Source organism: Pelobates fuscus, chromosome 7, assembly GCF_036172605.1.
Source record: "Pelobates fuscus isolate aPelFus1 chromosome 7, aPelFus1.pri, whole genome shotgun sequence".
NCBI lineage: Eukaryota > Metazoa > Chordata > Amphibia > Anura > Pelobatidae > Pelobates > Pelobates fuscus.
In genome coordinates this window covers 45,470,784-45,483,630 of record NC_086323.1, presented here as the reverse complement: position 1 = coordinate 45,483,630, position 12,847 = coordinate 45,470,784, and the positions used below count along the sequence as shown (strand labels likewise).

Here is a 12,847-nt window from a genome sequence, read left to right as displayed (position 1 = left end):
CATTTCTGCTGATGTCAGCAGACAGGGGCAGGTCAGAGGCAGAGCCAGCAGCTACAGACTTGAATTCAAGTAAGATTTTGCTATATTTAGGGAGGCAAGAGGGTGCTGGGGGCTAGATGGTGATTTTAACACTATGGGGTCAGGAATACATGTTTTTTCCCTCCTATTCTTCTCTCTTCTTTTCATATACATAGTTCTTTACTTGTTACCCCTCCTTTCTTTCTTTTGCATCATTTACTCCCCCCATCCCCATCTGAATCTTCCCTGTCCTCTCTGAAGACCCAACAGCAATGGAAGATGGTATCTCCAAGATCATCAGGCAACATAACTTTTGCCATTTTATCATGGGAATTGTCCCTTTCTGTTTTTACTCTACGTTCATTAAAGGGAAATGATCTTCCTAACCCTCCTCTCCCCTTAAACCTTTTCCACGGTTTTGTCTCTTTCCCTCTCTTGCAGTTACTTGGTCAGCATATTATTTTCTATTTTTTATTCTCCAACATTGGTTTCTAACAATGGATCTGCGAACTCTGTAAAGTCTTATTATGTTACTTTGGATACTTTGTTTTGGATTTATATCCACCTGCTATCAGGTGCGTTATCTCCATGCCTTCCTGAATAAGTGTCTTCCCTTCCTATTTCATACAACTCCTGAAAATGTAAATAAAGAAAAAAAAAATAATGAGCCACCCCTAGCATAGAAAAATCATTAACAAACGATTTTAACGGAAATCTGAGTACTCAAAACGCAACTTTGATTTGGCAGATATAAAATAAAGAGTTAAGAGTTCACTGTTAGTAAGAGATATTATTGGAAAATAAAAGTTTGAAAAATGTTCTGGCGATTCTCCATAAAAATACAACAGGAAGAAATGGCATATAACATAAAAACCCAAACTTTTACAGTGCCATAAAATGTATACCTTAAGAATTCCCCCGATTTTAATTGCACAGGTAGTTTTCTAGAATATTGTCGCATTATTTATATAGGTTTATTTAGCAAATCGAAAATTTAACATGAATTTCACATTTGGGGCCAGGGTAGCTGAATTGAAAGTATATTTGAGATGGATAATATTTCCAATTTGAAATTCAGTTTGAATTCGCATTTCAGTAAATAGTGTTACCCACCAGCAATGAACCCATGAAGGTATCTTCTGTAAAAGTATTATGATATGGGAGAAGGAAGGAGTTATTTAGAGGGTTTGCTCATTTAAAGAGATATTCATTCCAAGCTGACCGCGATCACCCAGTGAATAATAATATTATTTGGATCGAGCTGGTATGACAATGTGGACCATACCAACTCACACATGGTAGACAACTAGAGCCTAACAGAGACAGGTAAGTGTCAAACTGTTCTTAAATGGTTTGACAGCTTACTGGCAGGCCGAAGTCAATATGATGCTTAGAGTATCCCTTTAACAGTTAATTGAAAAATGAATTTAGGCTAAAATAGTTTAAAATAACGATAATTTTACAATTAAGTCACTTATACTTCTGGTTTATGCCCTGGTCGAAATAAGTTTTGAATTCACTTAGAATTCCTTGCTGTTCTCGCTTTATTGAATCACCCTGCTAGTGTTAGTAAGACTTAATGAACATGGGAATCGACGCAAAAAATAAATCAATTTACATAAAAGTGAACATTAATCAAAATGTCATCAAATATAAACCAGTTTAATCAGCAGTGGGAAATTATAGATATCAGTAGTGTTTTATGGTAAAAAGAAAAAAAGTATATAAAATACCAATAACAGATATGCAACAGATTATATATGTTTTTAAACCCATTTGATGGATTCTACTGGAATGTAACCACCAAAACAGCATGCCTTAGTTGAGAGATATTTTTCATAATATATTTTGTTATTAAATATATTTTTTTTTAAAGGTATTAATTGACTATGTATTGGGTATTTGGAAATGCACAGATGGATACACTTCTGAGAAATTGCAGGCTTTTCATTATGAGTTACTGTAGATGCACATAGATTGCAACACAGCTTTCCTGAATCCCATCTATTAGTAATTTATGTATTGTGTAACTCAACGATTACTGGGAAAAAAAGGAAAACTATTCTGAATTGTGTATTTTTAAATTTCTTTGCTAATTTTTTGCTATTGCTAGGAGTACGTATATATTTATATGTACTAAAATGATTATTAACTGCAATATTGATGCTTATTTTAATCAAATATAACATTTATATATTCTCCATAGATGCTCATATGTGAACAAATCAGAGATGAGCTCCCAAAGAAGAGAGAATGAAAAGTTACAATCCAAAAATCACAAAGTAAGTTTCCAGCAAGAATGAAAATTATAGTCAGTATATTAATACCATACCTCCCAAGTGTCCCTATTTAGGACAGTCCCAATTTTGTGCCAAAATCACTCTGTCCCTCTTTTCTAGAAGTTTTATATTGTTGGTGAGTCTGAGTGTATCACAGAGCTCCGCAGCAATAATACTCACATTAATGGGTCTTAAAACTAAAATAAATGTTTTAAAAACTAGTCTGTATAAATAAGATACATTGTTATTGTTTTAAATTACATTTTAGTTGCATAAATTGTTAATAAACTTCTCAGAACAGCCCTGCCCATGGACGGCAGCCCCTCCACTCATACCCCCAAAAGGAAAGTGTCCCTATTTGCCCATTTAGAATGTTTGGGGGGTGTAATACAAACTAAACAATGTAAGAATATTCTTTTAACTCTACATGAAGCATTATGTTAAAAGTAATGTCATGATATATTTACCCCATCCATTTTTATGAAAGGGGGGGCCATTTTAACTCCATTGACGTTTTACAATAGAGAAACAGAAACAATTATTGTATACAATTATTTTATTAGCTATTCATAACAAGCAATGCCATTTCTGGTGATTGTCAACTACATTTCATATAATGTTATGCCAGTCTTACGGCTGACTGCTGAGCATTATGGGAAATAGAGTACACAAAAATATCTGATGTTTATTGATTTAAAGAGGCTAGACAAGTTGTAAGTGCAGTATAATAAGAGGTCAGAGGAACACATGTATTTCTGACCCTATAGCGTTAAACACAATTTTTAGGTGGATGGCCACCTCTTGACCCCCTTAAATAAGTATAAAATGTACCTTTATTCCAGCTCCACCCCTGCCCCGTCTCCTTGGTTGTCACTCACAGAATACAAAGTAGTTTGATTGTATTTTCAGTCCACATGAGTTTTCCATAAATATTTTATCTACATATAAACTCAAAAATGAAAGTTAATGCTTTACTGGACCACTCTGGCCCGGAACGTTAAAAGTCCTACTTTTTTCCAGCTTGTATGTTTTGGCATAAAATGTCCTACAACGTTTAGTGAATAAACCCTATTTTGTTTTTCACTTTTCAAGTTAATACATAGGTTTATTGTGAATAGTGGTGACTTGTTTACCGAATAAACCCTGTGTAGAGAGTATATTGATTAATGGTGGTGGGAGATCATTGATATTTTCGATCTGTGATCGTAGGATGCCTTCAAATCCCGTCAACCGCACTTTCACACGGACTTAAACTGTCCAGTCTGCTTACAAACCGCCACCTTACCTGTAGAGACCAACTGTGGGCATTTATTTTGTGGTAAGTGACCTCAATAAAGTACCATAAACTGTCTTGTTGTAAAATGTTGAAATAGGAACTATTCGAAATTATTAATGATGAACATTTTTTAAATTGAGACTGAATGAATAACCTAGATAAGGTTATCAAACTGGACTTATTTCTCACGGTGGCTAGCAGGGTGTCCATTCCTTGGTGGACCTTACTGATGAGCCCCAAATAAGGATAAAACAATGGTCTGGGATAGTTATATCTTTCGAGCCGAGTGGACTTGCTGTCTGGTTTTCTACTGGACTGTCCTTAGGACAGTGTTATAGGCCAATGGTATAGTTAAAGGGACACTATAGTCACCCAGACCACTTCAGCTCAATGAAGTGGTCTGGGTGCTAGGTCCCTCAGGTTTTAACCCTTCAGATGCAAATATAGCAATTTCAGAAAAACTGCTAAGTTTGGGGTTAAGCCAGCCTCTAGTGGCTGTCTTCCGGACAGCCACTAGAGGCGCATCTGCGACGCTGGAGGCATATTATGCCTCCATCGTGCAGAGCGTCCATAGGAAAGCATTGAAAAATGCTTTCCTATTGGCAGCTTGAATGCGTGCACGGCCATTCGGCTCCGCTGACGTCGGCGGGGGAGGAGAGGTCACCAGCGCCTAGGGAGCCCGGCGCTGGAATAAGGTAAGCTGCTGAAGGGGGTTTAACCCCTTCAGCGCCACGGGAGGGGGACCCTGAGGGTGGGGGCACCCTCAGGGCACTATAGTGTCAGGAAAACCATTAGGTTTTCCTGACACTGTAGTGATCCTTTAAACTCTGTAATGATACAAGTGAGATCCCATTTGTTTGAGATCGGAGTGGAAGCTAACCATATTTGTTAAATGTTTTTGTCTGTTATACAATGTATTTTGAATTACAGCCAATTTCACATTAGTACAAGAGACAGAATGTCAGCTTTCATTCTGAGGTTTCAATCAAGGATTTTGTACCGTAGCTGCACAAAATCTCAAAGAGGAAATTAAAAAAAAAGAATCCAGTTTTACGTAAGAACTTGTCTTGAGACCTAACTGCAAATCATATGGGAGAAACCTTTGGCCACAAATGGAACTGCATGTGTATATTGTGTAATATGTGTGTGTGAAATAGCCAATCACAGCATTACACCGACACACACCCCTCCTTGACAATGCTTTTATTTACAATCGTGACTTGCACATTGCGAGTATTGCTAGTTATATAAACATACACTTCTACACCATTGGCATAAGTCAGATTATATAAACATTATACTGATGTTTTATTAGTATAGTTAATACAAGGTTTTAAAGTCACCTCCTATATATTACTAAATCACGTATATGGTTGAAAAAAAAAATAATACAAAATAAATGAGGATCCTGTTTAAGATTGACTGCTACTCTTTACCTTGACGTTATGTGGTTTATTTTTTTTGCTTATTTTAAGTTATTTAAGCTTCGATTGCTTTAGTGATGGATTTAATGCTGTAAATACCTCGTACTGTTCTGCTCTCTGCAATTCTCATATGAATTTTATAAATGTCTACATTTGCACTTGCAATACTGTTGATCTTTCTTCATTATATTCCTCTGGTCCCTAACCATTAGTATTATAAAAACTCTTAATTTGCTGGATCTAAATTAGGCCTGTAGTCTTCTTAAAGGAACAATCTATGCACCATAACCACTACAGCTCATTGTAGAGGTTATGGTGTAAAAAATGCCTCGGTGCAACCCCATTATAAGTAGTCAAATAGTTTTTTAATTAATTGACTTCTTACCTGGAACCCGTCAGGAAATGCTCCTTGCCTCTACCACTACCACCGGAGAGCAGAGAGCTCCTAAGCAAGAACTTCTTTTACTTTGCCTGAGATAAACTCCGCATTACAGGGCTTAGCTCATTGGCTGAGAGTGATCAGTTGACTAGATAAGGAAGATTCCACTACTCTCCTGTACTAGATAAGAAAGGTTCCACAGCTCTCCTGTACTAGATAAGAAAGGTTGCACCGCTCTCCTGTACTAGATAAGAAAGGTTGCACCGCTCTCCTGTACTAGATAAGAAAGTTTCCACTACTCTCCTGTACTAGTTAAGGAAGGTTCCACTGCTCTCCTGTACTAGATAAGAAAGGTTCCACAGCTCTCCTGTACTAGATAAGAAAGGTTCCACCGCTCTCCTGTACTAGATAGGAAAGGTTCCACCGCTCTCCTGTACTAGATAGGAAAGGTTCCACAGCTCTCCTGTACTAGATAGGAAAGGTTCCACAGCTCTCCTGTACTAGATAGGAAAGGTTCCACAGCTCTCCTGTACTAGAAAGGAAAGGCTCCACAGCTCTCCTGTACTAGATAGGAAAGGTTCCACAGCTCTCCTGTACTAGATAAGAAAGGTTCCACCGCTCTCCTGTACTAGATAAGAAAGGTTCCACTACTCTCCTGTACTAGATAAGAAAGGATCCACTACTCTCCTGTACTAGATAAGAAAGGATCCACTACTCTCCTGTACTAGATAAGAAAGGTTCCACCGCTCTCCTGTATTAGATAACAAAGGTTCCACCGCTCTCCTGTACTAGATAACAAAGGTTCCACCGCTCTCCTGTACTAGATAAGTAAGGTTCCACTACTCTCCTGTACTAGATAAGAAAGGTTCCACTACTCTCCTGTACTAGATAAGAAAGGTTCCACCGCTCTCCTGTACTAGATAACAAAGGTTCCACCGCTCTCCTGTACTAGATAACAAAGGTTCCACCGCTCTCCTGTACTAGATAAGAAAGGTTCCACTACTCTCCTGTACTAGATAAGAAAGGTTCCACTACTCCCCCGTATTAGATAAGCATGGTTCCACTACTCCCCCGTACTAGATAAGCAAGGTTCCACTGCTCTCCTGTTCTAGATAAGCAAGGTTCCACTGCTCTCCTGTTCTAGATAAGCAAGGTTCCACTGCTCTCCTGTTCTAGATAAGCAAGGTTCCACTGCTCTCCTGTACTAGATAAGAAAGGTTCCACTGCTACCCTGTACTAGATAAGAAAGGTTCCACTACTCTACTAGATAAGAAATGTTCTACCACTCTTCTGTACTAGATAGGAAAGGTTCCACTATGCCTGGCTAGATACATTTTATACTTATCTCAATAAAAAGGCAAAAGAAGACATACTTTTCTATCACCCTTTTTTGGCACTGTGACCACAGAGCATTTACTAACAGATGGTCAGGTCACCACATCCTGCTTTAAGCAGAAGCCTCATCAACCCATGAGTCCATGTTGTGTTCCAAATATACAATGTAATGCATATACAAGCATAATGAAATTCCTCAGATTTTAGATGTAGGAGGTGAAAAGCTATTTCATTATCTCACTAAATGTGTGGAAACATAACAATCATAACAATCTTGCTGCGGATTATCTTGTTTATTTTGATTTCATCACTTGAAACCCATGGTGCAATGGCAAAATGCCCAGCTAAGCCTGATCGTTCTACCTGACTTGTCAGCTATTTTTAAACACAGCTCACATTTTTTTGGACAAGGCTTCGCTGGCAGTAATACCTGCTTGGTAATGTTTCAGATCCAAATACAGGACAGCGCCACCTACTGCTCTTGTCACAGAAAAGCAGTGTGTTTGAGACTATCCATAATTTCTATACCATGTTATTGTTATTTATAAATCGCCAACAAATTCTTCAGCGCTGTACAATGGGTGGACTAACACACACGTACTTGTAAACAGACGAGTTAGACGCACAAAAACAATACAATGTTAGAATGTTATAACCCCCTACTAAAAAAGAAATTTGCAAATTAATACAAAATTACTATAACCAGAAAAAAATATTTTTCCTTATTACTAGAACAATAGATGTTAATTCACAAATGTATAACCCCCCCCCCCCCCCCAAAAAAAAACAAAAAAAACAAACAGGACAGTTCATTATGATCTATTCATTATTTTAAGAAAAAAAGAAGACAAATGACACCATAACTATGAAGTTGTGCCTTTTATGGTCTTTCAGGACTGCTCCAGTCAACAGATAATGTAGATATATCTATTAGCTTATTCCACACTGTCTAGGTTATCGTTGGAGTCTAGGTTATCTGTCTAGGTTATCGCACACATTAACAGTAATTGTTCGTACAAAGTTCAGGACAAAATGTTTTGATTGGTTAATACCTTATTGTGTCTGAGACAGCTTTCAGACCCAGCTGGGATTCCATCCTCAGGAAAAGCCTGGCTCTTAGTTCCCTAATTAAAAAAAAACAAGAATATGTTGTTGATGACAAGAGGTGACGACCGAATGTCATTGTATACCTTGAAAAGGAACATAAAATGTGTGCAGGAAATGTCCCAACCAATTTGTTCTAATTCCAGCACAGCTGGTTTGCCCTTTTCATTTTCTTATTGATCAGGAACCATATGTTCAGGAAATTTACAGGAAATCCACTCAACAGATATATGTGCGTTCGGTCATATTGAATTATCTGCATCCTTCTCGGAGTCTGTAAAGTCACTATTAAAAAAATAAACACCCGCAGTCACAAATGCAGCCAGTATCTTGCAATGTGCTTTGTATGTGTTGTTTTCTTAAACATTTATTTGTAAAGTCAGGATTATTCAGATTCGAAACATACATACTGTAGACATTCCATCATTTTCCTGGCAATATATCAAAATAATTCTCATCAGTGCATAAATGATCTCCCTGGCAATAGCTGGTTGGTCATAGCACCAGCTTGTTAATATGAATGGCTGATCACTTTTTGTGATGGGCTATGAATGGGTTAATGTTGTGAAGGAGATCTGGGCCAGCTCCCTTCTCAACCTTCCTATGAACGCAAATCAGTATAATTAATTTAGTAAATAAATGCAGTGTGGCAGGCATTGTACTTTTATGACTAAATCTGTGGATCTCTGAGCTGAACCCCCACCCCATCTCCCCCCAACAATTCTGTGTAGCAAATAATGTAAAGTGGGCTCCTGGGTCCTGATTATTTGCTTGTTACAATTTTTAAAGGTTCACTTATATAGTATAGGGACCCAATGTAGGTTCCTAACTCACAGGCTTAGAACCTCAGGACCAAATCATTATTTAAATACACAAGTATTTACAAGTAAACTGTTTTGTGAACTGTCTGGGTCTCTACAACTCCATGTGTCTTAATCTAGTAACCGTGAGATTAGCAGAATAATTGCTTGTTTAAAATCTTAAAAATACTAAGTAAAATTAATTGGTCAAGTAAACAGGTTGTATATTTCGCTGTTGTAGGATCCTGTCTTATGGAGTATTGGAGGCACGATCCCTGGTTAGGAGCCATAAATTGTCCTCTCTGCAGACAAAAGGTAAAACCTTTTCACAATGGGTTGGAGAAGGGGTTCTATTATAATTACATTTATATAATATTGTGGTTTACTATTAGCCAAGGTTTGCAGCCCTTGGCAGGTGGGCCTGATGAAAAAAAAACTTCAACTTGGCAGTTCTTTCCCAAATACACTAACAGGAAATAAACACAGCCAATTGGACTTCCTTGGAAGTAGAATAAAGAACACTCAGCGTGTACAAAAAACAAACGAAAGTTAGATTCATAATTATTTGTATTCTGTGATCTTTTTTCTGCTTTCGCATAAAACTGGTCAGCTTATGATAATATCCTGCTTAGATCAATATACAGAAACATAGAAATATTTTCAGTATCTAATTCTGAGATCAATAGAAAAACAGGCCTACCAAGTTTGGTAAGCCTAAGATCAGAAGAGGAAGGGAAGTTATAACTGGACTAGCAGGACAACATACAAGCAACGCAAATGCATCACTGGCAATATGCCTACTCAGAAAGTGTAATCCGAGTGGGAATGTTTGGCAGGCTGACAGCCCTCTTGGCTGTGTTTGGGATGATTGTTTGAAAATTGTGTGCCACACGGCTATATAATCTCAATTTCTTAAACTTTAAACTCTAAACTTCCATTTCTATAGTCATTGACAGGGGTAATCTTACCACATATGTTTTACTTACAGGTTGTTCTTCTCTACAAAGAATTTAGTGAAATACACCAAGATGTGGAGTGCCGTGATATTGTTCAGGACATTAGACTTTACAACAATCGCTTCTCCGGGAAGCCGAGACCGGTAAGGGAATACTTATGATTCTCTTTATTACTTTACAGCTGTGTAACATTCTTCTATTTCAGGGATAGGCAACCTTCGGCACTCCTGATGTTGTGGACAACACCCCCCATAATGCTCTTACACCCATAATGCTGGTAAAGCATCATGGGAGGTGTAGTCCAAAACATCTGTAGTGCCGAAGGTTGACTATGCCTGTTCTATTTTGTTTGTAACCTTGTTTTTTGGTAAAAATTAGGTTTGAGAACTTACATATAGCAATGTTATAAATTTGAAACCCAATTTGAAGATCCAACATTTGGATAAAACCATGAGTTTTCTCATCACTCTGACATCGAAAAAGTTACAGTTGTAAACATCTTTCCTAAACTGGATAGGATTCTACAAAGTTAAACTGGATGTAGGAGCCAGGACACATATTTAGGATGCAGGCTTAACCACAGATGGGAACGTGCCTTCAGTGCGTTCTTCATGAACCATATGGCAGCCATACCTTATCAAAGAGTACACTTTACAAAGATACATATAGGGCATCCATCAGGTACCCACATGAAAATACAGCACTACATGACACCCACCTCATTTTACTATATTTAACACCCCACCAGCACACACTCATCACTTGTCACTCAGTTGCATTCACATGTACATCATTAAAAATACTCAGTACTCTCCCATATGGTACACATACCTCAGCAGCTCCCATCATTCACACACATGACAACCAGACTGATTAATAATACATGTTCTGTATCACATTTGGAAATTTCACTAACATCATCTGTACCCATAACAAATACAGCACCCGTATAACATACTTCACTCTTCTTCTAAATGAATTGCACACTTACTACAAAACATCAGTATTTTAAAATACTCCACCCAGTACTGTGGCATAAAGAAGCCATCTCTCCTATAATTATCCAATTCATGAACATCAATAATGGTTAGTTGTACTGGCACTAATAAAGCGTGTGTCTTTCATAACATTAGATTATTTCATGTATCCAGGTTGCAATTCCTTGTCACTGTGGCAGTGCAGCGTTTGATTAGATCAGTATACACACATAAGGCTGCTTTACTGTCACATTACATTTTAATATCACAATAGTGTTTCATCACATGGAATGTTTTGTTTGCACTCTAATTCAGTTGTGTTCTCACCACTTCTTTTACCGATTACTATTTACATATTGTATTATGTTTGCAACAGTTCTATTCAATGTAACTAGAGACATGGAGTAGAATATCCTAACTATAAAAATATTTGTTTCTCTCTTGTAGTTGACAGACTATCTTTACGACCTGCCTTCCTTACTACAGTTGGTATTGAGAAGACTCTTCACAATGGGTGGACTTGTGTGGATATTCTGTCTCAGAGTTGTCGTGTGCTTGTTCGGAGCAATCATGTGCTTGTCTTCACCTTTTGATGTGATCAGAGACCCTTTGTGTGGAATCCTAAGCACCATTGATGACCTAGTTGTGGTGTTCATTCTCTTAATCTGCATGATAAATATTTTACAGCAATTTAGGTCCGAAGGACTAAACATGGCCGGTTCTACCACGCAGAGCGTCTTATCAGAATCTTGATCAGACTCAGAATTGTTTCATTATTTAAATTTCCATAAATAACAACAACATGGATATGTTGAATTCAATGGATGGGCGAAAATGAAACAGATGTTGTTACATTACACTGATGGTGGTCTTTGCTGGAAGACCAGGTTGGAGGTTTTCAGGACATCTTATCTAGATGGTAGTGAACAAAGCCACAGGATATACCACAGATGTGTTCCAATTACCATGAACAGGGTAACAGTTTGGATACCTCTGTTGTGTATTATTTACAATGTCATTATTAACTGTAAAACTATCTTAGCAAATTTCTCAAAGCATGAGATTGAGTCATAAACCTTACTTTCCTATAAAATACAGGATTACAGTAAATGGTTTAACATAATAAATCAATTGTAAAGTACAGTGGAAAAATAAATCCCACAGCCTTAACTGTGTTTTTTAAAGTATGCTTTTTAAAACTTAGATTGGGACCTACACTGGGTCTCCAGGTTATTTTTGGATCTCAAGTGTTTGGAAGAGAGTGTCGGACCCTACACTATTGCCTGTGTTCCCAGGTGCAATGGAAAACATTTGGAATAGTCTAATGAAGATGTTTAATATACGTAATCTAAGAACATATTGTATTGTCATTGAAGTATTGGTCACGGAGTTAAATTATCAATTGAAGAATTGGTCACTAAGGTAGTGAATGGTCAAACAAAATTAAGACACACCTCCTTAGAGTATGGTACATTACTCACTAGGAAATAAAAAATAAAACAAAAAAAATACATGTTGTGTTAACAGTTTTGTTATAAAATCTATCAGCACTATATAATATAGTTGAACAGCACGTTGGCGTTTATATTTTGTATGCTGCGAAAATTTCCCATCATGCATTCAAGCTCCACTTCTTGATTGGCTCCTTACTTTGTGTAACTTTTGTTATCTTTGTATCATGTTTAATAATTGATCCATAAATTGGGAGTTGGAGTGTTTAGATTTGTGTCTCCTCTATGCCTTTGCACCTCTTTCGTAACATACATTCCAACTATCAATGTTTGCTAAATTCATGACCTTATTCTGGGCATACCTGTATAAGTGATTGTACATCGTAGCCAAGTGGACAGTAACATTTTGAGTGGCTACTGTCTCACAGGTAAATTTCCTTTCTCCTCCAAAAATACACAAAGCAGGATGAAATTCCAGTTTTAACGTGACATTTGAGTAAAAATGTAATTTGTAAATATATATATAGTGCTTCCAGTATTGAATTTTCTCTTTGTACTTGAATGTATTATACGTTACAAATTGTAAAATATATTTATTTTGTATATTAATTTTGCTAATGAGTTTTTTGCATTTCTAATAAAATGTATCAAGTTTAGAATTTGTGGTGTCAACTTTTACCCAAACATTGGCAAACACAATGAGATCTAAAAAATGCAGAAAAAATATTTTTCATTAAACTTCTCGTAAGCCTTAAAAAGCAAAAGGTGATTACCATGAACTCAAATTATAGCAGCAAATACAAAAAACATGTATGTATATTTATGTTTTATTCTTTCAGAAATTCATC

General features: G+C 37.0%; 1 protein-coding gene across 2 annotated transcripts in view; it reads left to right on the top strand.

Annotated features, from left to right (window-relative positions):
• Nucleotides 1-12,563, top strand: part of LOC134569123 (E3 ubiquitin-protein ligase RNF170-like) — a 37,712-nt gene extending 25,149 nt beyond the window's left edge. For both annotated transcript variants that reach the window (XM_063428028.1, XM_063428027.1), the window contains exons 2-6: nt 2,225-2,300; nt 3,507-3,615; nt 8,857-8,930; nt 9,604-9,714; nt 10,996-12,563. In XM_063428028.1, coding sequence (XP_063284098.1) covers nt 2,250-2,300; nt 3,507-3,615; nt 8,857-8,930; nt 9,604-9,714; nt 10,996-11,301 — 651 coding nt within the window. In that variant the 5' untranslated portion in view covers nt 2,225-2,249 and the 3' untranslated portion in view covers nt 11,302-12,563. The remainder of the gene's footprint in view (nt 1-2,224; nt 2,301-3,506; nt 3,616-8,856; nt 8,931-9,603; nt 9,715-10,995) is intronic.
• The last annotated feature ends 284 nt before the right edge of the window (nt 12,564-12,847 follow it).